This window comes from Sinocyclocheilus rhinocerous, unplaced genomic scaffold (genome assembly GCF_001515625.1).
Source record: "Sinocyclocheilus rhinocerous isolate Xijiao unplaced genomic scaffold, SAMN03320098_v1.1 scaffold3201, whole genome shotgun sequence".
NCBI classification, from domain to species: domain Eukaryota; kingdom Metazoa; phylum Chordata; class Actinopteri; order Cypriniformes; family Cyprinidae; genus Sinocyclocheilus; species Sinocyclocheilus rhinocerous.
In genome coordinates this window covers 320,841-346,488 of record NW_015662182.1, presented here as the reverse complement: position 1 = coordinate 346,488, position 25,648 = coordinate 320,841, and the positions used below count along the sequence as shown (strand labels likewise).

General features: G+C 37.9%; 1 protein-coding gene across 1 annotated transcript in view; it reads left to right on the top strand.

Moving 5' to 3' along the window:
* kcnh4b (potassium voltage-gated channel, subfamily H (eag-related), member 4b) overlaps positions 1–21,346 on the top strand; it is a 31,970-nt gene extending 10,624 nt beyond the window's left edge. Inside the window, exons 3-17 of the mRNA XM_016538024.1 lie at positions 371–502; positions 973–1,103; positions 6,010–6,250; positions 6,467–6,624; positions 6,917–7,124; positions 9,987–10,181; positions 11,055–11,254; positions 15,332–15,581; positions 16,036–16,250; positions 17,315–17,724; positions 19,294–19,400; positions 19,480–19,556; positions 19,771–20,029; positions 20,165–20,864; positions 20,948–21,346. Coding sequence (XP_016393510.1) covers positions 371–502; positions 973–1,103; positions 6,010–6,250; positions 6,467–6,624; positions 6,917–7,124; positions 9,987–10,181; positions 11,055–11,254; positions 15,332–15,581; positions 16,036–16,250; positions 17,315–17,724; positions 19,294–19,400; positions 19,480–19,556; positions 19,771–20,029; positions 20,165–20,864; positions 20,948–20,954 — 3,290 coding nt within the window. The 3' untranslated portion in view covers positions 20,955–21,346. The remainder of the gene's footprint in view (positions 1–370; positions 503–972; positions 1,104–6,009; positions 6,251–6,466; positions 6,625–6,916; positions 7,125–9,986; positions 10,182–11,054; positions 11,255–15,331; positions 15,582–16,035; positions 16,251–17,314; positions 17,725–19,293; positions 19,401–19,479; positions 19,557–19,770; positions 20,030–20,164; positions 20,865–20,947) is intronic.
* Positions 21,347–25,648: the final 4,302 nt, after the last annotated feature.

Genomic DNA, 25,648 nt, shown 5'->3' with positions numbered 1-25,648 from the left:
TCCAGAAGTGGTAGCATCCGCTGCAGAACCTCCTGAGGTGGTGGCGTCTGCTTCCGAAATCACTGCCTGCCCTGTCATGGCCACAGAGGCTGGGTCTCGGATTATTGTTTGGATGTTTGGATCACACTGTAAATAAACTGCACTTGGGTTCTTAACTACGCTCGCCTTCAGTGGACTGATTCGTTACATCACCTTAATTAATAATGAACAAGCTGTAAGTTTAATTGCTTCAAAATCACCACCCCACTACTAATGTAACTCTTCTGTAGTGAAATTTTTTATTGATAAAGTCGGAAAGTAGATATTTTTATGATGTAACTGTTTTATGTCTGTGTGTAATTCTGCAACTCTATTCGGTGTGTTATCACAGGAAGTTCTTTCTGGTGTCTGTTGGACATCGTGCCCATTAAGAATGAGAAGGGGGAGATGGTGCTTTTTCTGTTTTCATTCAAGGATATCACAGAAGCAAAAGACAAGAGTCAACACAGCAGCAGAACTGATGGTACTGTCTACACTAAAAACATTAGTCTCACTAGTTTTTTTTCAATTTGGGAAAATAAATAGCCTAGAAAACACTTACCTTTGGTTGTTGACATTTGATAAGAAATAGCATGTTTGGAGCCTTGAGCGCGCATGTACTATAGAACGAAGATTCAGTAAGATATACTGAAATATAGCCCTTAGGGAAACCTTACTTTTTAAGTGACCGAGCAGTAAGAGGAACTTCCAGAAAAATATTATATCTTTTAGATAGAAGCTAAACTATTTTAGTGTGAAAGCCAACATCACATGCCAAATGGTGTAAAGGGATAGTTTAATCAGTAGTCTTCACGGGCATTGGGAGTTGCATCTACAAAACACATAACTGTTAAAACACACAGACACTCTGGTGCAATCATACAGTTAGACAATTTTAAATGTTTATGATTTGTAAACTGTCAAAGCTGTTAATGCTATTTTCATTTTGTGCAGATAATAAGCCATACAAAAGGACCACCGGAAATTCTCATTTCAGTAAAGCCAGAAGGAGGGGTCATACCATGATTTACCAGTTAACCAGCCAGTTTACCCGTGACAGCAAAAAGGATGTAAACTTAAGCCGGGTGAGTAAATGTATAAACTATGTACTAAAACTGTAAAAGTCCATTAAAACATGTTTTGTAGTAATAATTTCAGTAACTCTTTATTTTGATGGTCCCTTTTGAACATTCTGTTGACAATAAGTAATGTTGCACCTACATGTCTACTAACTCTCATCAGAGTATTAGTAGACTGTTTGCTTAATATCTGCTAACTCTTTATTGTCATGGTCTCCCAACAGACATTCTACTGACTCTAAGTAACTCTGCAAGTACAGTACATGTCAACTTATTCTAACCCTAACCCTACCAGTCTACTAATACTCTACTAATACTCTAATGAGAGTTAGTAGACATGTAGGTGCAACGTTACTTATGGTCAACAGAATGTGTTAAAAAGGGACCATCAAAATAAAGTGAAACCTTGGTTTCTCATGGACAGTTTTTAAAACTTATCAAATATTTGATGGCATCTTAGGGACATTTTGACATCTTTTTAAACAAATCTTCTTGTGACCATATGGATATATGAAAACATATGTAGATGTTTTTGATTTATCAGTACGTCATATCGGTAGTCCTGTGATGCATCTATCCTTTGACTGATGTTTCATTACACTGCTAATAAAAGCTATACGTTAACAATTGCCTGTATAATTACATTTTATTGATTTGTAATTCCTAGAAAGAGGACATTGGTCAGTGCTTATTAAATTGAAGCCTGTTTGTAACATTTTACAATTTTACAATGCATTGAGAGCAAAAATTATATTATCAAGTTATTTACGGTATCACAGTTTTAGAGTACACTTGACAAAAAGTTTCTATTGTTCTTGAATGTGTGCAATGCACTGCCATGATGCTGACTGATATGTAGTTGTTAGGGTTTTCTAGGTGTAGGATGAGTTGCACAGTTACTGCTGGGGTTTGCTCAAATCACCAACACTACAAAAGAGCGATGGTAATAGTGATGCTTGTCTTCTTCATGCTTGTTACTAGAAGTGCTTTATATCCTTAAAAATAAATTTACTTTCCTCATATCCAGACAACCTCAGTTCTAATAATTTTGTTCTAATTGTCCGTTCTTTTCTTTTTTCCTCCTGAAATAATCTGTCCACTATGACCTATTACCATTTCTTTTTTTATCATGGGATTGTGAGTTACAGTTACTGTAAAGCATAGGATCTGTGCAGGATCCCATTTTCCGGTGACCATTTGATTCAGGAAATGTTCAAACAGTGTGAAAGGTGCAGGCCAGAAGTATAAAGAATGTCTAATCCGCCATGTCACATGGCCACGGCAGAACAGGAGGCCAGATTGGCAGGTCACATTTCCGATCGCTCCTGTAAACAGAAGGTCATGTTTTCAGCACAACTTCACTCGCAGCAGAGCCACCTGCCTTCGCTCCATCACACTCCAACTGACTGAAAGAAAAATAGGAAACAAGAGCATCACAGCAGGGCACAACTTTAAAGTTTTTTTTTTTTCAGTAGTTCAGATTTGAATGTGTCCTACACATATTTTCACTTGCTCCATTACAAAAAAAAATATGTAATTTTTAATCATTCATAATTTACTGTAATAGCGGTAAATTCTATAGCTAAAATGTTACTCCAAGACAGCTGTAAATTCTTAAACATTTCACACTTTTGATGGTTCAGGGCTATGCACATGCTCAGGACATACTGTTTTAGAGATGCTGTGCTTATGGGGGGTCTTAGGGTGGCATCTCTGCTGTTTTGCGGATGATGTCGTTCTAATGGCTTTATCGGGCTGTGACTTTCAGCATTTACTTTGCGACCGAGTGTCGGGAATGAGGGTCAGCTCTTGAGTCCATGGTTCTCAGCCAGAAAAGCATGGATTGCCTGCTTCAGGTAGGGAGTGAGATGTTTACGCAAGTAGAGGAGTTCAAGAACCTTGTTTTCTCCGCACAGTGTCTAGGCTGACCCCGAGAGACAGGGTGCGAAGTTTGGACATCAAGGAGAGACTCGGAGTAGAGCCACTGCTCCTTCGCATTGAAAGGAGCCAGCTGAGGTGGTTCGGGCATCTGGGCAGGATGCCTCCCAGACACCTTCCAGTGGAGGTGTTCCAACTGGGAAGAGACCCCGGGGCAGACCCAGGACATGCTGTAGGGTTTACTCGGCTGGCCTGGGAACGCCTTGGCATCTCCCTCTCCCACACCTACCTTTCCGGTCTGCTGTCCTATAAAATAAGGCAAAAAGCCCATTAAAAAATTATAAAATTCAGCCTTTCCTAGTGATGAGATCAAGCTTTTCAAGTCATTGTTGCAATTTTGACAAAGCCTTTTAAAGTATATGTCAGCCAGCTAGATGTTCAATATAAATAGAGCAAACAAATATTTATAATTTCAAATGCTTATGATAGCTTCAGCCACATAAAGTGGAAAAGTAAGAGTTCAGAACATTTATTCAGCATTAAGGCAGACCAGTGACCTCAATTCAAGTTACATTGCGTATAAAACACATAAGTATTGTTCCGTGGTGGGGTTTCGGTGTCACTGGGAATTGTTTGGGTGCTCCCAATGGCCAGTCAATAGGTCCACTTTTCCTCCACAGCCAACCATAGCCCCCTCCATCTTCGGGCCCTGGGGCTTCAGTCCTGCCTATACCCCTTGTGTTAATCCGTCCCTGCACATGTTGCCAGTACATTGCTACTCCGAGTCAAAGCGCCAGTGTCACTGTCCGTGAGCAGCCAATGCTAATCATCGGTAATAACGATCTGAAAATATCTTCAACTAAGTTTTTTTTTTTCTTTGTAGAAATTTCAAATGTGACAATGACAGACATCCCACCTCTCCCAGAAGTTTCATGATTCTCTTGCATATTGTTAGCGGCTCCCTGATGCATGCAAATGATATAAATTATACTGTAAATTAAGCGTGAGAGAAGCCCTGTTTCCAGGGTATGAAATTGCATTTTTTGGCGATTCAATCAACCTGTCAGCTGAGATGCGTTTATCGTTTCCAGCTGGTAAACATGCTTTTTGAATGTGTCTCCTCTAACCACTTGTGTTCAGATTTCGTCACACTCTCTAGGCCTACATCAGTTTCACCGGAGCATTAATGCAGTGCACGAATGCTATTGAATTAACCAACCCAGGTAACACAGCTTACCAGCGAGCAAATGAAGAAGGGAGGACAGCTGTGATTTTTGGTGCTAATGTCATTTACTGTAAATTGAAATTAGCTGACTAGTATCTAGAGGTGGGAGAAAAGAATCGATTCACCGATGCATCTTGATTCTCTCTTCAATGATTCTGAATGGATTCTGAGCATGGTTTTCCCCCGCATATGGCACGTGTGTCACGCTAGAGACAATCGCGGCGGGCTACATTGCACAGAATATGTGCTGTGAGACACGTGCGCATTGCTTGACAGTGTCAGTATTTTACTTTAGATACGCTTTCATTTATGCCGTTTGGAATGCAGTACGTATAAGATGCACGAAACTCACGTACTGACAGACTTTCACGTGTGCTTTGTGTTTGACGTCCTGAAGCTCGATCACGGCTGCGGTTAAATGCACTTTGCATCAGCTGCCACTGTCAATCAAACAGCAATAATGCTGAGGAAAAAAGAAAAACCATGATTACTAAAAAAAACTACTAAAATCATTACCGAAAACTATGATTGTCTGTAAACTTTCGGATAGCCTACTTAAAGAACACTTATTTTTAAAATAAGTAATTATTTTAAAAAGTAGCCTGCTTATATAATTTAATTTAAAAAAATTAAGTAAAATTTGCACAAAATAAATTTGATATTACATTTATATGAAAATGTAGCCATGTGCAGTAATATTGAAAATTGAGAATGTGACGCATCGTGATATTAATTTGAATCGAATCATTGACATGATAATCGTAATTGAAGTGGATCGTGAAATCAGTGAAGATTCACACCCCTGTTTTTAAGATGGCAGTACTTAAAGGTTCTGATGTGTGTTCAGTGACATCATGGGTCTGTTCTTTAATCTTAATGAAGAGTGTGGCAAATGAGAGCATGGAGGATTAGAAACCACATGATTTGCTGCCCCAAACAATCATGACCAAAAACCATGAGCTTGACCCATGCCTTCACCTCTGTGATGTAAAAGTCAAATTAAAGAAATACCAATATTTATCATCTGTCATGAGATGTCCTTGCAGATAAAGATTAAATGTAGTTTCCTGTTATTTACTGAATAATAACACATTATTCTGTCAGTTCTTCTTCTCTACTGCTTTCAATGATCAAAGACAAGTCTCAAAGTTGAGACTTTACTAATACAGTATGCCAGTACGTAATTTTTGTGACATTTGAACAGGATATTTAGGGCAGAACTTGACTTTATTCATCAGGAATTGATTGGGCTGTCAATTGTCTTTATATGACTTATGGGAGTGGTTGTAAAATATGAAGAGAGATTCAGTACGAGATTCGGGATGTGAGTTGGGACAGTTCTAAGGGCTCTGGTCAGATGGGTGGCTCAGTTTTTTTGTTGTTTTTTTTCCCGTAATTTCAGAACATTTATGCTTTGCCATTACAGGAATAAACTGCATTTTAAAATACATTCACATAAAAAAAACAGTTATTTTAAATGGTATAAAATTTCACATTATTGCTGTTTTACTGTATTTTTGATTAAATAAATGCAGCTGGTAGTGTAGTGTAAAGTATCTTTAGTTAATGTGGTATGAACAAACTTAATGAGTCGTAATGAGTCAATCTTAATGAGAGGAAACGGATGTGAGATTACTGTAGTAGTATTTTTCTCATGAGAAACATATGAGAAGCAGGAGGCTTTAGCAAACCCCCTTATTTGCTCTTCATTAAATCTCACTAGTGCCTTGAAGAAGTTGAGATATTAAAAGAGAACGCATCTCTGATTTTTTTTGCTCTCATTCCTTAATCTATGCCTCTCTCCTTCAGGACATGTTTGAAAAACCATCTCTGCCTGAGTACAAAGTGGCAGCAGTCCAGAAGTCTCGATTCATCCTGCTGCATTATAGTGTGTCCAAGGCGTTGTGGGATTGGATGATTCTACTGGCTACATTCTATGTCGCTGTGACCGTGCCGTACAATGTGTGTTTCACAGCGTACAGTGATCTGGAGACTGCAGGCAGGAGCACGATAGTTAGCGACATCGCAGTGGAAATGCTTTTTATTCTGGGTGAGTTTACTAAGAAAGCAAGCCTCTGAACTGAAAGAACATTCAAGTAACCTTGTAGAATCGGATGGTTTATCATCAACACATAAAACTTCAGTTACCTCCTGTAATATATGAGTGTATAAATGTCTCAAAAGAGACTCAAAGTAAATAATAATTAAAAAAATAAAATAAAATAAGACTTCCAAGAAAATGTCATTAATCTTCTTTCTCTTTCAGACATCATTCTTAACTTTCGCACCACCTATGTGAGTCAATCAGGGCAGGTGGTGTACGAGCCTCGCTCCATCTGTCTGCATTATGCCACCACGTGGTTCTTCGTGGATCTGGTGGCTGCGCTGCCCTTTGACCTGCTCTATGCATTTAACATTACTGTTGTAAGTTCACATGTGTGAATGTAGAAATCATTTTATTTCCCAATCATATGGCTTATTTAAAAATAGTAGAATGGGGAGGGTATGATGGTTCAAAAGAAAACTCCAGAGGTCCTTTACAAAGAAATTCCGTGGTGGTACCATGATCTAGACTACAGGCCATGGTACAGAATGATTAACATTTTTGTTTCCAAAGTACTTTTTTGTTCATTTTTTGGAGCAAGCAAATGATGTGATTACAAGGTATTAATATTTACACAGGCTATTGACACACACATGTTTGTGCTTGTTCAAGACGTCTCTAGTGCACCTGCTGAAAACTGTGCGATTGTTGCGTCTGTTAAGACTGCTGCAGAAGTTGGACAGATACTCACAGTACAGCGCCATGGTACTAACGCTGCTCATGTCGATGTTCGCTCTGCTGGCTCACTGGATGGCCTGCATCTGGTACATCATTGGACGCAAAGAGATGGAGACCAATGCCAATGGAGCCTGGGACATAGGTAAGATATTCAAACACTCTGATGAGTTAAATAAATCTTTGAAAGAGCTGCTTTGGTGTTCTTATCAAGTTAAATGGGATGTTTCCTTGAGTCTCACAGAACGAGATTTTGACTTTCGGCATAATGCCACATTGATGCTTATTCTGGCCAAAAACGCCCACTTAGGAATAGGATAGGAATAGACCATCTGACCAACGTGCAAAGTGACCAGCTTTTGATCAATAGCATTTTTCTGTTGGCTTTTGGATCATTGCAGAAATAATTTCAGTGACCAGCAAAAGTTTATGATTCTTAAACATTTTGTTCAACACAACCTTTATGAATTTTGAAACCTAAATACAATTGCCATTAGTAAAAAGCTAAATGTAGACTTTAAACTAACTACACCAACAGTTACATGACTTCAATATCACCACCCATTCAAAAAACCCATCGACTTTAGGACGATGGAACCACTAAAATGCTAACTCGTTTCTAAGTTTTAGCCTTCAAAAATAATGTAATGCCCGGAGCACTCTATTTTCTCCTTCTGAATAAACACATGGGTCTCAATCCATCCTGGATCTGAGACAGCTGGATTGTGCTCTCACAAGGTGCTCATTTACTGTAGTCTGAGACCAGAGAATGGTTTGTGTTTGTGGATCTAAAAAACGTGTACGTGTAAGCTTATCCCTTATCACACACCATTGAGGTTCGTATTTGAAGGAAAAGGTTATTACTGTAATATAAGGTTCTCCACTTAAGGTTATTTTTGGCTTCACGCATGTTCACAATGTGCAAATTATGCTTCGTTCACATTCTGAACTACCTTGGCAATTGGTTGGTATTGGCGTAGTTGGAGTCTAGTGCATTATACATTGTTTTCTTTTGTAAAATTTCTTTACAAAACAAGAATGACGGCTCTCAACTGTTTGGAATTCATTGCAGTATGTTACATGCTCCATGTTTACATTACAGTACAAAATTATTGATAATAACATTTCCCTTTTTGTATAGATGATCAAGATTGAAAGTCTAACACTAGGTGGTCAGCTACATACAATTGTTTTTCATTTTTTAGATTTAGAATATATTTTAGTGTTACTGTAGAAATGTAGCAAATTTCTGCCTTATTCAGTTTTGTATTATGTTTGAATTTAATTTTAATAGTTTTGACATGTAGTACATTGAGTTTTGGTGGTGGTTGTGCCTGAGTGAGAAATGAATTCATGTCATTTGAAAGATGTGGTCACTGAATGTATTTTGTGCCAAATCAAAGGAAAATGATCCAGAGTTTAGCCCACATAGACTACTGGTGTGCTCACTGTGTGAAGAGTTTTGAAAAGTATTGAGAATTGAGTCCTAGAGCTTGTAGAAAACTGTAAGAAGTCCAACTCGACTCAGTGACTGTGTGCGGCTGTGCGCATTTCACAGTCAAGCGCGTGGAAGCTATTCATCAGTTTTTGGCATGTATGAAGCTGGGGAAGAGTGCCTTGGATCTGATGGTGGTTGTGTCTGCCATCACGCCGTTGGGGACTTTTGCATGAGACTTCTGCTGCTGGCTGAAATTAACTTGGTTCACAGTAAATGCTGCCCCATACAAACTCTGTATGTGCTCTGAATTGGAGTTGCTTATACATTTGGGTACACAACATGTGCCAGGTTAACTTTTCCATTGCATCATTTTGTGAACAAAGAATTCCACCCCATTCAACAATTCTGTGTTTTTCTGTCAATATGGGGTGCTGTGTGTACATTAATGAGGAAAAAAAATTAACTTAAATGATTTTAGCAAATGGCTGCAATATAACAAAGAGTGAAAAATTTAAGGGGGTCTGAATACTTTCCGTACCCACTGTATATATACTTTGATGTCAATTAAACAAAGAATCTCCATGCACTAAAATAGAAGCTTGATAGTTTCATGTTGAAAGTGAAGAAATAAATATTTGTAAATATTTGTAAATATATAATACCATTCAAAAGTTTGGGATCTGTAAGGTTTTTAATGTTTTTAATTTTTTTAATAAGTCTCTTATGCTCATCAAGGCTGCATTTATTTGATCAAAAATACAGTATAAACAGTAAAATTGTAAAATAATATTACAATTTAAAATAAAGGTTTTCTATTTTAATATATGTTTATATTATTATTTAATGTATTAAAATTTAATAAAATAACATACTTTATTAATGTGGTAGCATAGTTAAATTTTCATCATCCATTGCTCCAGGCTTCAGTGTCACATGGTCCTTCAGAAATCATTCTAAAATACTCATTTATTATCATGTTGGAAACAGTTGTGCTGCTTAACATTTTTTAGAACCTGTGATACTTTTTTTCAGGATTCTTTGATAAATAAAAAGTTAAAAAGAACAGCATATATTAAAAATCAAAATCTTTTGTAACAATATAAGTCTTTAATATAACTTTTTATCAATTTACCATATCCTCGCTGAATAAAAGTATTAATTAATAAAAAAAAATGTACTGACCCCAAACTTGTTACAAAAGATTTGAATACATTAAATAAACAAGTCTTGCTGAGCATAAGACAAAAAAACATTAAAAATCAAACTTTTGAACAGTAGTGTAAATATTAGTATTGTAATTTTACTATTGTACTGTACAGTAAATTATAATTATTATAAAATTTTATCATCATCATAATTTAAAATGTTTGAATACGAAGACTTTATCTCTTTTCATTTTTTGTTCACTGAAAGAGGTCTTAGTTGGTTCTTTAATATATATATATATATATATATATATTTGTTTTTTTTGTTTTTTGAAGATTGAACACCCTTATAAAGTAACTATTTGTATTAAAAGCTGACTGTATTTATATTTGACAATATAAGATGTATCTTTCTTTCTGTCAGGCTGGCTACATGAGCTGGGCAGGCGTTTGGACAAGCCCTATTTCAACAGTACAGTTGGTGGTCCTTCGGTTCGCAGTGCCTACATCGCCTCTCTGTATTTCACCTTGAGCAGTCTGACCAGTGTGGGCTTCGGCAACGTTTGTGCCAACACTGATGCTGAGAAGATTTTCTCTGTTTGTACTATGCTCATTGGGGGTAAGCAGTAACTTCCACAGTATTCTAGACAAATTTATTTTTTCACGATGTGCTGCTGCATTTTAAAAGTTTTTGATAATTGCTTACGCACAATTTCTAAAAAAAAATATAGCTCCTTTTTCCAAAACTCTATAGACAAAACATGAAAACACACACACAACATGAAAAATGTCATACATTCATTAAACACCATTTTACAGTTTTCCCCAATTATTTGCATGTTTACTGAATCTTTGGCCCATTGTCCCAAAATTCTTAACACAGCTGCCAAACCTCAAACACAAATTTCAAAAATCAAACGCTACAAATGGTTTTATTTTCTTTATTTTTTGTTTCCATTGACTAAATCTCACATATCTTGATATTCAGATGAAATGACAAAATTTCAAAACAGTGTCTTCTTGTAGGATAAAGAGACTCATGAATATTTATGTGACACAGACATGTCATCAAAGAACTACAGTGATTCAAAATGTCACATTCTGTGACACCGACACAATGTAGATTTGAAATCTGGACAGAAAGAAGAATAAAAAAATATATTTTCTATAAATAATTAACATAGTTAACATCATCTTCTATGATGGGCAACACAAACATCTCTGCTAATGTCTCAGAAAATGTAGATTCGATTTTCCCCACAACCTGAAAACAGTTAACAAAACAATAAGTCTCACCATGTGAACAAACCACTCACCAATGAGTCAGAACCTCAGACTTTATAATAGCCACAAACAGGTTCATGGACTTTTTTCATTGTACTGTACATGTTTACGTGTTTAACATTACATTTTTAACATTAGCCTGCCTGTTTAATGCCCTTATTTCTAGTTTGTTATATTGTGAATCAGATTGGTTGTTTCTCTTACACAGCTCTCATGCACGCTGTGGTGTTTGGGAATGTAACAGCCATCATCCAGCGCATGTACTCACGCCGCTCACTATATCACACACGCATGAAAGATCTGAAGGACTTCATTCGTGTTCACCGGCTGCCACAGCAGCTAAAACAACGCATGCTTGAATATTTCCAGACCACCTGGTCTGTGAATAATGGCATTGATGTCAATGAGGTGAGAAAGTGCTTGGCATTATCAAGTGTTTATTTTTTCTTATTTATTTACATTTTATGTAAAATTGTTTTAGTCTGTGCAGAGATATCTTTTTTACCGCATGTGGTATATCAACGCACCATCCAAGGTGTTGGGGAATATTACTTAAATATAACATGTTACATTATTTCATAACTCCAAACAAAACATTATGCTACTTTTTCATTTAAAAGTGTGTGCATGGTCTGTTTCTCTTTACACTGCAAAAGTAACATAGAAGCCACATGCATTATTTTTTACCACAAGAAGGTGTGTTTACGCAGATTTTTAATCATAGCCAGTGTTGAGTAGATTACTTACATATTGTAGTTCATTACTGATTACAAATTACTTCACAAAAAAATTGAATGTAATGTATTAGATTATGCATTTTAGGTTATATAATCTAACAACTTTTTGATTACTTTAAGATTACTTTTGGCCTAACTCATTTATCACTGTTTAGTACAATATTGATAAAAATACAAAAAGAAAGAAAATATATTCCATTCTTTGTTGTCAATAACATGAAGTGTATTAAACATTGCATTGCATCAGGGTTTCCCAAACTGACAGTTGTAATAGCACTGCAGGGGGTTGAGAGATGATGAAAAGCAAATAATTGATTAAATCTTAAAAATGTAAAATTAAAATAAATAATTAAAAAATAAAACCAATCAAAAATAAAATGTACTAAAAAAGATGAAATATTTTATTTGTTTACCTGCATGTCCTGTCTGACCATTAACCAACACCAGAGAACTACAGTGGAGATCAAAATTTGAGAACAACCAACAATTTCCTAAATTTCAAAGTCACTGCTTAGTCCTAACAGGCGTAAAAGCACAGTTTTAAGCATATTTCATGAATTGAGACCCTTTTGGGGTAGGGGCGTGTTTGTTTTGGTGATTTCAAATGTCAACATTGGCTACCAGAAATCGCTTATCCCACCTTTAAATATATTCTGAAGCACAGTACAAAAAGCTTAAATTAGATATTTGAAAAAGAACACTGATCAAAATTAGAAAACACTTTCAGATACCTCCCAGTTATTGATGTTAATCTGGCACCTCGTGCTAATTTCCTTAATTAACGGTTCAACACTGCAGCTGGAATTGCTCGCCAGTTCAGCACTGAACAGGGTAAGGATCTGTCTCGGCATTCAATGTCTCGACATTTAAGAGAATTTGGACGGAAAGCCCACTCCCTCTCATCAGCAGAAAGAATCAAAAGGCTAGACTAACCTTTGCTGAGGAGCATGTTGTGTGGAGAGAGGAGAACTGGTCCAAAGTTCACTTCAGTGATGAAAGCAAGTTTAATTTATTTGGGTTTGATGGGAAACATTATGTTTGTTATCAAACTGGGGAAAGACTGAACCCAAAGTGTGTAAAGAAGTCAGTGAACGGTGGAGGAGGAAGTGTCATGGTTTGGGGGATGTTTTCTGCAGCAGGATTTGGGCCTCTTATACAGTTACATGGCAGAGTGAATGCAAAATGTTTATCAGAACCTCCTTCAGCAACATGCAGTTCCTTTCCCTGCGTTCATGCAGGACAATGCCCCCTGTCACACAGCAAAACAAGTAAAGCAGTTCCTTTTAAAATAATGAAATAATTAAATGGGCAGCCCAGAGTCCTGATCTAAACTGAAAATCTCTGGTAAAATCCTTGGTGACAAAGTTATGGATAAGAAACCCACTACAGTCACCGAACTCTGGAAGACCCAAGATCACACCAGAGCAGAGTGAGAGACTATGTCCTGTGGCCGCAGATGTGCTGAAGTCATTGAAAGCAAGGGCCTGTACACTTCCTACTAATTTTTACTGTAACCTTTAGAAATTGTAGTTTTAATCTTTCTTCGTGCTACAGTCATTGCTGTTCTCTAATTTTGATCACTGTGTTTTCCACAGAATAAAGGGTTTTTGTCGAAGTGCCTTGGTTATTTTGTAAAACACTGTTCTACTAGCATGGTATAGCCACAACTAAAATTCCTTCAAATTTTGAACGATGAAGATTATATTATTTCTGAAGTGTTCATAAATTGTTCTCTAATTTTGATCTCCACTGTATGAGCTTGCAAATGTGTGGTTAAATTTGTTAAAATATTAAGTAAAATCTCAGAGGTTCCTCAAATAAAAAGAGGGGGGGAAGGGGGTTCAGCTAATTCATCTTAAGATGTTCTAATTGATCAAGTGGTGCTTTTGTCCCCAAATTCTAAAACCATGTGATGTGGATGAAGGTCTAGGCCCTCCCATCAGTCACAGATTCAAATATGTTTTAAATATGCTTAATGCTGCAATCATGACAGATCCCCATGTTTGGTGAAGCTTAGCACTGTTAGGCACATGTTGCAGGAAAATCCCAGGACTGTAGCAGGACAAAAGAGTTTTGACGCCTCATTCCTTGAGATTTCTTATTATCAGATCGTGCCTGCACACAAAATAGCCAACTATAACAGCATGGTGTTCTTATATGGCAGCTACACAAAGTTTGGGCACTGATGGGGTGAAACCAGCATCCATCACTGTTGAAATGTAAACACACTCTAACTCAGAGCATAGCCTGCCTAGTAACTACCACCTTACCAACTGAGATAACCCAGTAAACAGTAAAAGATGATCCTGGTAAACTCTGCTGAGCACGTAGAAACTGAAATGTAGGCTGCACAGCTCTGGATGTCATATTGTGTCTTGCACAAAACCTCTGATCTAATCATAGAGTTTGTTCAGAGTGCAAATGCTGCTAAATTTCTGTGGGGCAATTCTCTTCCCTTCGAATGCATCCCTAGATTAGTATGTAATGCTGAACAATCAGCATATGAGAGTACGCATCCATTAGATTCTCAGACGTAAACCAGCTCTCAGTATGGGTGTGTGATAGGATTCGTTTATGAGAAACCATTTTGAATGGGCACAGTGGAAAGTGCCGATTCAATTGTCTTACGTAGGTCCAGAATGGGTTTCACCACCTAGCCAGAACTGAGAGAAACTGCAACACATTCGCGTGACAGGATAACGGGCAAAGAGGCTCGTTCATGAGATAAGGCTGAGTGGCACTCACCAGTGAAGGGGAAGAGCCCTTTGTTAAAAGGAGTCTGTTTGTCTCGCACCAAGAGTTTTTTTCACCGGGTTTGGCCTCCTCTGCAGAGTTCGAACGCCAGGTGAAGGGATTTTGGTAGAAAGCTAGCTCAACATGACTGTGGTTGAACTGTGCCAAAACACTCAGAAAAGTCTTCCATAGTGACACTGAGCAACCCACTAACGCTATTTACACAGCATCGCAGATACAGTATCTTTGATGGACAGGCCAAGATGATGATCAAGGAACACCTAGCTGCTAAAAGACTGTACAACTGCTTGTGTGCTGTGCACACCAAATCTGTTGTGTTGTATGGCTCCTAAAAGAGCTCAGGGTCCTGTCTTTACTTGGCAGAGTTTGGCTAAGGACACTTGATTTGATAAGTGACACAGAGTGTGTAAGAGCATTCATTTAACAACAACCTTACAAAACAACTGGAGGAGGATGGATGGAGGAGGATAAGCGGGAGGATGGAGGGGGGAGGGGATCAAACATCATAAAATCCAGTCTGTCTTTCAGAACCGCAGCTCAATTTCAGCTGCATCAAAGACTGACAATTAAGAAGTGAGCCACAAAGGAGGTTAGGAAACATAGAAGAGTGACCCAACATGCCTGTCAACAATAATGCCTTTGCAACACCCTAGCAATCACATAGCATAGCAACAGCCTAATTATGTCATTGCAACCATAAAGAACACCCTAGCAATTGCATAGCAATGCTCTACCAAAGACCCAGAACATCCTAACAACCCTTTTTTGGTCATTTGCATGCTAAGCAACTAGTTAATAGTGCGAATTGGTCCCCAAAATAAAGTGTTACCTGTTTTTTTGTATAATTGTCTGAACCTTCAAACCTTTTAAATATATTTTTTAAAGTCTTAAGAACCAAAAAAAAAGTTTTAAGGGAAAAAAAAAGTATTTCTATTATTTATTGTTCATTTCAAACAATGGTAAAGAAGATTTTATGTTGTTGTTTTTTCTGCAGCTCTTGCATGATTTTCCTGATGAGTTGCGTGCCGATATAGCCATGCACTTAAACAAAGACATCCTGCAGCTGCCTGTGTTTGATGGTGCTAGTAGGGGCTGCCTGCGCTCGCTCTCCCTCCATATCAAAACCACTTTCTGTACACCGGGGGAATATCTCATCAGACAGGGGGACGCGTTGCAGGCCAACTACTTTGTCTGTTCTGGGTCACTGGAGGTTCTAAAGAACAACATGGTCTTGGCTATTCTGGGTTAGTAACATGTCTTTGTTGCTTTTCTACCTTTTGACTTGTTATTTGGACATTATGTATATTGATTATCCTTCTGAACGCTACAGTACATGTTGATGTACTACATGTTGATGGAATGTTTCAGGTGTACAGCTGTCCATTACCACAGCAACTACTTTCGACTCTTCTCCAGTTCATGAAAACAAACTAAAATCATGTTTACAATAACAAACTTAGGAGCAATTGTGCCAGACACATTAAAAGTACAAACATTAAGTTTATACTAATTATTTTTTTCTAAAAATGTCTGTCGTTTGAACTGTAAAGTTGTCTTAAAAATACTTCTAGTAGTGGGATTACTGGTCTATGTCGTCTACAGTACAACTACCGTATTATACATTGGTAAACAGAAGATTGATATGAAAATGAATTGTAATAGAGTAATTGATTTTATTCAGTGTTGATGTCATTACAGGAAAAGGAGATCTGATTGGCTCAGACCTGCCTGGCCAGAATCATGTGATCAAGACGAATGCAGATGTAAAGGCACTGACATATTGTGACCTGCAGTATATCAGTATGAAAGGTTTAAGTGATGTTCTTGAACTATATACCGAGTATGCCAGCATCTTTACTACTGACATCCACCGAAACCTCACATACAATCTGAGAGAGGGCAGTGAGACTGAGGTAAGACTACAATCTCTCAACACACATATTTACTTACATAGTAAACCAAACCATTCATTATCACTATCAAAGCTGTCACATCAAAATTAGCTAATCCACTGTGCTTGTACACTCTAAAAAATGCTGGGTTAAAAAGGGACAAAAATAAGCGTCCATCCATTATAGAAAAGGCTGATGATCCAGACAAGTACTTCCATGTCCCACCTGCTTCCAATACATGCCGAAATCTTCTTCTGCCCAATCTAAGCAGCCCAGTACGACGTACATCACTGGGGAATCTTTTGGGGGAAGAGTTACTGCAGTTCAACACCCTGCGACAGTGTCGTTCACCTGTCAGGGGCTGGAGTCCAAACCCTTCCCCCAAACATCAGACCAAAGTACAGAAACAAACCCATCCTCCCTCATCTACACCCAAATCCACCCATAGGACACAGACAGATTCTGGAGGTACAGGACGCAAACCTGCCAGACTGCTCATCCCCACTCTCAACTGCTTTGGACCACCAGATCTTAGTCCAAGGTAACATTCTTAGACAGTATTTTCTACTTAAAAGGATGCAACATTTTGACATTTATGCCATAGATCAACAAAACGTGATTTGCTACTTGCTGTGAAAGGAGTTGGGCTGTTTTGAACCCAACCGCTGGGTCAAAACAACCCAATAGCTGGGTTTGTCCCTTTTTAACCCAGCGCTGGGTTATATTTAACCCAGCATTTTTTAGAGTGTATGACTGGCTTGGGCCCAAGACTTGGCTCAAGCTCCGAAAAACAAAAACAAAAAAAGTCTCTTTTGGAAAAAGACAGATGGACTTCATTTATGCAGCGATCTGTAGGCTAACCACAAGTTCCACTCTTTAAAGCAATGGTAACCAGAGAACTTAAACAGAAATACAAACATTACTGACCTGACTCTTTCATTTGAATTATGGGATTTACTTTACTACAGCTGCCATCTTGGGCGTTCCAATTTTTCTCATTCATTGTAATGAATGAGTGATCTGTCTCAGCTATATACTGTACAGTCTCTGACCTATCCCCTGGTGTCATTTCTTTCTCCTTGCAGCAGAACTACCCAGACTCCAGTGCAACAACTGAGAATAAGCGTCCATCCATTATAGAAAAGGCTGATGATCCAGACAAGTACTTCCATGTCCCACCTGCTTCCAATACATGCCGAAATCTTCTTCTGCCCAATCTAAGCAGCCCAGTACGACGTACATCACTGGGGAATCTTTTGGGGGAAGAGTTACTGCAGTTCAACACCCTGCGACAGTGTCATTCACCTGTCAGGGGCTGGAGTCCAAACCCTTCCCCCAAACATCAGACCAAAGTACAGAAACAAACCCATCCTCCCTCATCTACACCCAAATCCACCCATAGGACACAGACAGATTCTGGAGGTACAGGACGCAAACCTGCCAGACTGCTCATCCCCACTCTCAGCTGCTTTGGACCACCAGATCTTAGTCCAAGGTAACATTCTTAGACAGTATTTTCTACTTAAAAGGATGCAACATTTTGACATTTATGCCATAGATCAACAAAACGTGATTTGCTACTTGCTGTGAAAGGAGGACTTAAAGGGATAGTTCACCCAAAAATGAAAATTATGTCATTAATTACTCACCCTCATGACGTTCTAAACCCGTACGACCTCCGTTCATCTTCGGAACACAAATTAAGATATTTTTGATGATTTCTGAGCGTTCTCTGACCCTCCCATAGACAGCAATGTAATTACCACGATCAAGGTCCAGAAACGTAGCAAGGAGATCTGTAAAATATTCCATGTGACATCAGGGGTTCAACCGTAATTTTACGAAGCTAGGAGAATACTTTTTGTACGTAAAGAAAACAAAAATAACGACTTTATTCAACAATTTGTCTCCTCCACGTCACCCTGGTGCCATTTTGGAGAATATCCACTGAACGTAAACAGCGTATGCTATTCTCTGTCAGCTGCGTTCTTTGTATACAAAAAGTATTCTCGTAGCTTCATAAAATTACGGTTGAACCCCTGATGTCACATGAATTATTTTACCGATCTCCCTGCTATGTTTCTGGACCTTGATCATGGTAATTACATTGCTGTCTATGAGAGGGTCAGAGAGCGCTCAGAAATCATCAAAAATATCTTAATTTGTGTTCCGAAGATGAACGGAGGTCTTACGGGTTTAGAACGACATGAGGGTGAGTAATTAATGACAGAATTTTTATTTTTGGGTGAACTAACCCTTTAAAGGCAAAACACACCAAACTGTCATCAAAGAACTAGCGTCGATGAAAGCCAATTGTGCTGTCAACTTCACGTCAACTGCATCGGGGCCAAAAAGGTGCACCTGAACAGACTGCACAGAACGTACATTCTTCACTGGTGGTGCCAGTAAGCAGTATTCATATTTGTCATTCCAAAAAGGTCTCCAAAACTAGGACTGCGGATATACAAACCGTAAACAAAGCAGCACTTGTTTACCATTCTAAGTATGTTTATTGTTGGTCTTCATTTTCTTCATTCCATATGGCCATGTCATTTGAAAATATTTGCACATTGGAATGCTCAGGTAAAATTAGAACAGCCTTCAATGTCTGCCCTGTTGACTTTGTCGTTTGCTCGCTTTCATCACTTTTGTTTTTCTTCCCGTGCTCTGGTTCCCTACGCTGAAAATCAGAGAGATCTGTCTCAGTGACTTCCCAAAGGCGACTCAAAATGCTCAATCGTCCAAAACTTTGCCAAACGGGATCCAACTAGTGCAGACAGTGGTGAACACATCGCAAAAACTGAGCTGACAGATGTTCAATGATGGCTTGACATTGGCCGACAGTTGACTGTTAGCTTGGTGTGTTAGCCTTAGGCTAAGCCTTTCTTATTGTGAAGAGCGGAGTTGCCTACCCCTGTATAAATACAGGATGAGACAGTATGAATCGATATTTGCATGTTATTGAGTACTTTAAAAAGTATTATAAATACTTTATATTTTACTATTTTTATACATTATAAAAATATTTGTGAATAACAGTCTCTGACTGTGTGGCTTTTCATAGAGTTGTAGATGGAGTTGAGGACAACGGACATGTGTTTCGTTTTAATGTGGAGGACACCACGGCCAAAACTAGTACAGTGACATCAATGGGTAGTGAGACACTGGACGGTAAGGATATTTTATTCTTAGTATCTAAGTAACATACCATATTGGTCAGTTGGGTCATTGCATCTTTGTTTTAATGCAGGGTCTGGTCAGGTGAATGCGTCACTGCTTCAGGATACAAAGGAAGTGAAAGAGACCATTGACCAACTCAACAAGAAGGTGCAGTGACAATCTCATTCCTAAAGACAGAGACATTAAATCCTTCTAAAATGTTCCTATTTACAGTATAAACTCAGAAATCATAATTATGACGAGGTGTACTCAAGTGAAAAATAAAGGACAAATTAAGTTTGCAACTGATGGTTTATTTGTGTTTTATGATTCTCATGTTTATATATACTCTAATACAATATTTTAATGCAACTCATTCCAGATGGGCAACCTGAAACAGGAAGTGTCAATTCTAACAAAGGATCTGCATCACATAATGCACCTCCTGCAAGCACAGATAGCTGTTCGCCATTACACAGCACCTTTGTCCTCCTGTCCCTATGGAGTCCACATGATGTCCAGTTCTTCTATCAGTATGTCTCCAGCCTACATCTTGGGTTCCAGCATCCACATGCAGCACAAAGACCATGTTGTCCCTGAGGGTCTCCTGGCGTCCACGTCTTGGAGTCACAGCCGACCTGGTAGTATGGCCACAAACTACCTGTAGCTTTTTTTTTTTCATTGATGCAACCATCTATATTTTTGTATACAAGTTGGCAGAGACGTTACAAAGTCTTCATCATCAGTTGATTAAAATGTTTCTCTGGTATGTGCAGGTGGATCTGGTTTCTCTCAGCACACTGAGAAACAGGGACACTTTCACCAGCATGAGCCTAAACAACCCTCTCCTGTCACAGCAAATGAGCCCTGTTCCCATGACTGGAGTTCTTTGTACACCTCAATTCCCTCCAATATCAGCCACCATCACTTATCTACTGGCTCCTCTCTCCTTAGCATCAGCCCAGGAGCCCAGGGGCCAACACCTGGAGAAAGCCCCCGAGCAGAGGGCTTATCACTGGGCATTTGTGCTGGAGATAGAGCCCATGCCAGTATCAGCCAGTCACACCCTGTTTTGCATACATTGATTCCTCAAACATTGGGCAGTTCATCTTTTTCTTGCAAGGTCACGCCAAGCTCGGATTCACACCTACACCTTTCCACAGAACCAGCGTTTCCCTATCCCACTCCAACCGAGGATGAAGAGCACAGGACTCCAGAGGTGGCCCTCAATCAGAATGTGGTACCGTCCACTTTCCTACAAGAGAATTCTCCACCCTCTCCAAAGGAATCGATTGTAGTTCACTCATCTCTTGAGGAGTCATCTGAAGTAGAGCACACCAGTCGGGAGTGCCTACTGGGTAATCAAAGGCTGGGCCAAGATAGTGAGACATCAGAGAGAAGGTCTAGCGGGTCCAGTGTAGGAATTTGTAGCCAATCTGAGAGCTCAGAGACCACATGGTGCCTGGATCTGATGGACTGACAATGAGGAATGACTATAATCAACCCTGCAACCAAAATTTCTGTTTGAATTTTAACACCATTTTCCTTTCATTATGAATTTCGTAAGTTCATGAGTATAAAGAGAAAAAGCTGCTCAGCAGTTAATCATCTGGACCATCACCGAATCCCTTTTCCACCAACAGGGTGTCTCTCTCGGTCACAGATCCAGTGCCTGATCGGAACCTTTTCCTGTTCCACCGCAGAAAATGGCAGTAATGGTGTGGAAGAACTGGCACCAAACCAACTTCTAAAACCTGCTAGTCTTAACCAAGAAATCACAAAATGTTAGAGGCCGGGGCCTGGATGTGCTTACCAAGTAAGTTTTTTAAAAACTAGAATATCTCACACATACACACACACACACACACACAAAACTAAATCGTTCTCATTATAATCAGTGAAGCTATTATCACTTTATCTATATTCACTTTTCTGGTAAATACACCATAATTGCTGTACACACAACCAACTGCTTTCCTTGTTTTTATTGTTAAAGGGATAATTCACTCAAAAATTAAAATTGTGTCATTTACGCACCCTCTTGTTTTTCCAAACCCATAAGACTTTTGTTCATCTGCATAACACAATTGAAGATATTTGTAAATCACAATTTTCAAGCTTCAAAAAAGTTCAGAAAGACACTGAACTTATGACCAGTCCATATGAATGGAGTGGTTTAATCCAAATCTTCCAGAAGAGATGCGATATGATGAACAGATTTAATTCAGGCTTTTATGCATATATACAGCTCTGGAAAAAATTAAGAGACCACTATAATTTTTTCTTAAATCAGCATCTCCACATGACACACAGACACACCTCATTCTGCATAATGAAGTACTGATTAGGTGATCGCCTCAACCAAATCTCATTTAACGAGGAAAAGTATAAAAACCACTGCTGGCTTTTATGCATATATACAGCTCTGGAAAAAATTAAGAGACCACTATAATTTTTTCTTAAATCAGCATCTCCACATGACACACAGACACACCTCATTCTGCTTAATGAAGTACTGATTAGGTGATCGCCTCAACCAAATCTCATTTAACGAGGAAAAGTATAAAAACCACCGCTGTGGTCATCACTATCCTCTTGCAATAGGGATCAGCTGGATGGCAAAACAGTGCTAGTAGTACCTCAAAAATAATTGGAATCAAATAATTATTGACCATAACAAAATAATTAAAAAGAAACGTTTTGAGTGAAGAAGGGTTCAATTCTGGCTATACTGGCAGAGGGACACAGTGAGGTTGCTTCCATCCTTAAAATTTCACAGACAGCGGTTCAAGCTGCAGATATTGGGACAACAAAGCTACAGACCAGCAGAGAGCAAAAGCGACTCTCCACTGACTGAAATGACCACCAACTCATTTGAATGTCACTCAACAACCGAAGGATGACATCAAGTGACCTACAAAAAGAATGGCAAACTTTTTAGGGTAGCTAGGGTGAAGTGCACGGAGAGAACAGTTTGAAACAGGCTCCTGGGGGCAGAGCAATGCTAGAAAAACACCCTTCATCAATGAGAAGCAAAGAAGAGCCAGGCTGAGGTTTGCAAAAAAAGACCATAAGGATTGGACCATCTCGGATGAGTCCAGTTTTAAGCTTTGTTTAATGGTTAGAAGGAGACCTGGAGAGGCCTACAATCCACCCACTGTGAATCAATCCTCGTACAGTACAAGGTTGTTCTTCTACTCTGACAATGTTGTTTTTTCCAGCAGGACAATGCTCCATTCCACAAAGCCAGGTCAATCAAGGTGTGGATGGAGGTCCACCAGATCTAGACCCTGTCATGGCCAGCCCAATCTCCAGACCTAAACCACATTGTGATCAAGAGGAAGATGGATGGTAACAAGCCATCAAACAAAGACGAGCTGCTTGAATTTTTGTGCCAGGAGTGGCATAACGTCACTCAACAGGAAACGCATGAAAGCCGTGACTGAAAATCAGGGTTATTCCACCAAATATTAATTTCTGAACTTCTTAAGTTAAAAAACATCAGTATTGTGTTGTTTACAAATGAATATGAACTTGTTTTCTTTGCATTATTTGAGGTCTGAAAACACTGCATCTTTTTTGTTATTTTGACCAGCTGTCATTTTCTGCAAATAAATGCTCTAAATGACAGGGGTTTTTAAATTTTTTTTTTTTTTGGAATTTGGGAGAAATGTTGTCAGTATTTTATAGAATAAAACAAAAATGTTCATTTTACACAGACACATATATACACCTATAAATAGTAAAACCAGAGAAACTGATAATTTTTCATTGGTCTCTTAATTTTTTTCCCAGAACTGTAGAGCAAATATAATAAACAGAAGCTCAAATGTGTGTCCAATTCAACAACCTTTTTGGTAACACTTTACAGTAAAGTTCCATAAGTTGATGTCAGTTATTGCATTAACAATACATTTGTTACATGATCTATTAATCTTTGTTAACGTCAGTTACATTTTTAATTTTTCCATGTTAGCTCAAGTCCATTAATAATATTAACAGATACATATAATCCTGCTCAGTCCTCACTGCAGGACACTAAAAACTGTTTTTATCGACCTTATTTTGCAACACGGAAGTAAGCTATTTTCTTGGCAAAAGACTTCCAGTTCATTAGCCATAGGTAAAAATCTAGAAGAATAACAACGTGCATTAAATGGTAAAACTATTTGCACTACATACCAATGTTTTTATGATTATGACGATACATTAAAAAATAAGTTCTAATTTCAGTTATATCAACCAGCATCTTACTTTAATACTATATACTGTACATAAAAATATCAGCTCATTATCGATTAGATGATCTGATTTCAGAAGGCAAAAATGCAAACTAATTTTTAAACCACTTTATATTTTCAGAAACTTGGTTCCTGGCATTCCATTCCATTCTCAAAACTGCAAAACTATGCAAAGTTACATGTGAATTATGTCATCAAATGGAGAGCATCTTCACTAAAAAACCTGGTGACTGTATTGTGTTCATGAGTACAGTAAACATGTCAGTTGTCTACTGTGTACATCAGTTAGAATTAGCAGAATTCTATTTCAAAAATCACTTTCATTGAACTATGATTTAGTTTTCTGTGTGTCTATATGCTCCTGATTATCGACCTTATTTTGCAACACGGAAGTAAGCTATTTTCTTGGCAAAAGACTTCCAGTTCATTAGCCATAGGTAAAAATCTAGAAGAATAACAACGTGCATTAAATGGTAAAACTATTTGCACTACATACCAATGTTTTTATGATTATGACGATACATTAAAAAATAAGTTCTAATTTCAGTTATATCAACCAGCATCTTACTTTAATACTATATACTGTACATAAAAATATCAGCTCATTATCGATTAGATGATCTGATTTCAGAAGGCAAAAATGCAAACTAATTTTTAAACCACTTTATCTTTTCAGAAACTTGGTTCCTGGCATTCCATTCCATTCTCAAAAACTGCAAAACTATGCAAAGTTACATGTGAATTATGTCATCAAATGGAGAGCATCTTCACTAAAAAACCTGGTGACTGTACTGTGTTCATGAGTACAGTAAACATGTTAGTTGTCTACTGTGTACATCAGTTAGAATTAGCAGAATTCTATTTCAAAAATCACTTTCATTGAACTATGATTTCGTTTTCTGTGTGTCTATATGCTCCTGACCTGCATAGTGGATTATTATTTTTCCTACAGAAAATGTACTCTGAAATGTTGAATGAATATTTTAAATTGCTGCAGATATTTAGGACACAGCATGTACGTACAGTACTTTATCATTTCACTTTACCTATCAGAGCTTGACTGTTTACTCAAATGGGACATATCAAAGAAAAGCAAGCAAATGCACTTATGGAATAAAACTTTTAGTTAGATTATATTCAAAAATAGATTGTATTATATTCAAAATGTCCTACAGTTTTTGCAGTAGACTATTCCGACATACCTCTATAATCTATGCCCATGATAGACTGCCCTCATTTTTAATATTTATTTTAAAAAATGTATTCAATCAGATGACCTCATCATAATGTATTATTTGATGGCCATGTAGTATTGAAAGAAATGTTACCATAAAATTAAAAGCCCAGAATGTATCCACAAAAGGATTATTCTGTGTAACTATCAGAACAGATAAAATAGCAGCCACTTTAATACATACAGTGGGTACGGAAAGTATTCAGACCCCCTTAAATTTTTCACTCTTTGTTATATTGCAGCCATTTGCTAAAATCATTTGTTAATTTTTTTTCCTCATTAATGTACCCACAGCTCAACAATTCTGTGTTTTTCTGTCAATATGGGGTGCTGTGTGTACATTAATGAGGAAAAAAAATTAACTTAAATGATTTTAGCAAATGGCTGCAATATAACAAAGAGTGAAAAATTTAAGGGGGTCTGAATACTTTCCGTACCCACTGTATATGCACAGTTGACAGAATGCTGCATGACAAATTAGCAATGCTTATTAATAACAGTTACTGTCTTTGCCGAATATGGGAATGTTGTTGCATGTTGTTGAAATTATGTAAAACTTTTTAAAAAGCTGCTGTCAGAATTCCAGTAGTACTCTATTGCACTAAGTAGCTGAATTTAATACTTGGATTGAGACTCAGGGTTTATTTTCATTTGCACAATGTGTGACCACTTAAATCAGTGATAAGGAGCTATTTGATTTAATTCATTCTACATTATATGCAACATGGACCTGCACACATATGAATTAACACAGTCTTTCATGTGGACACTTGTAAGTGTGATTA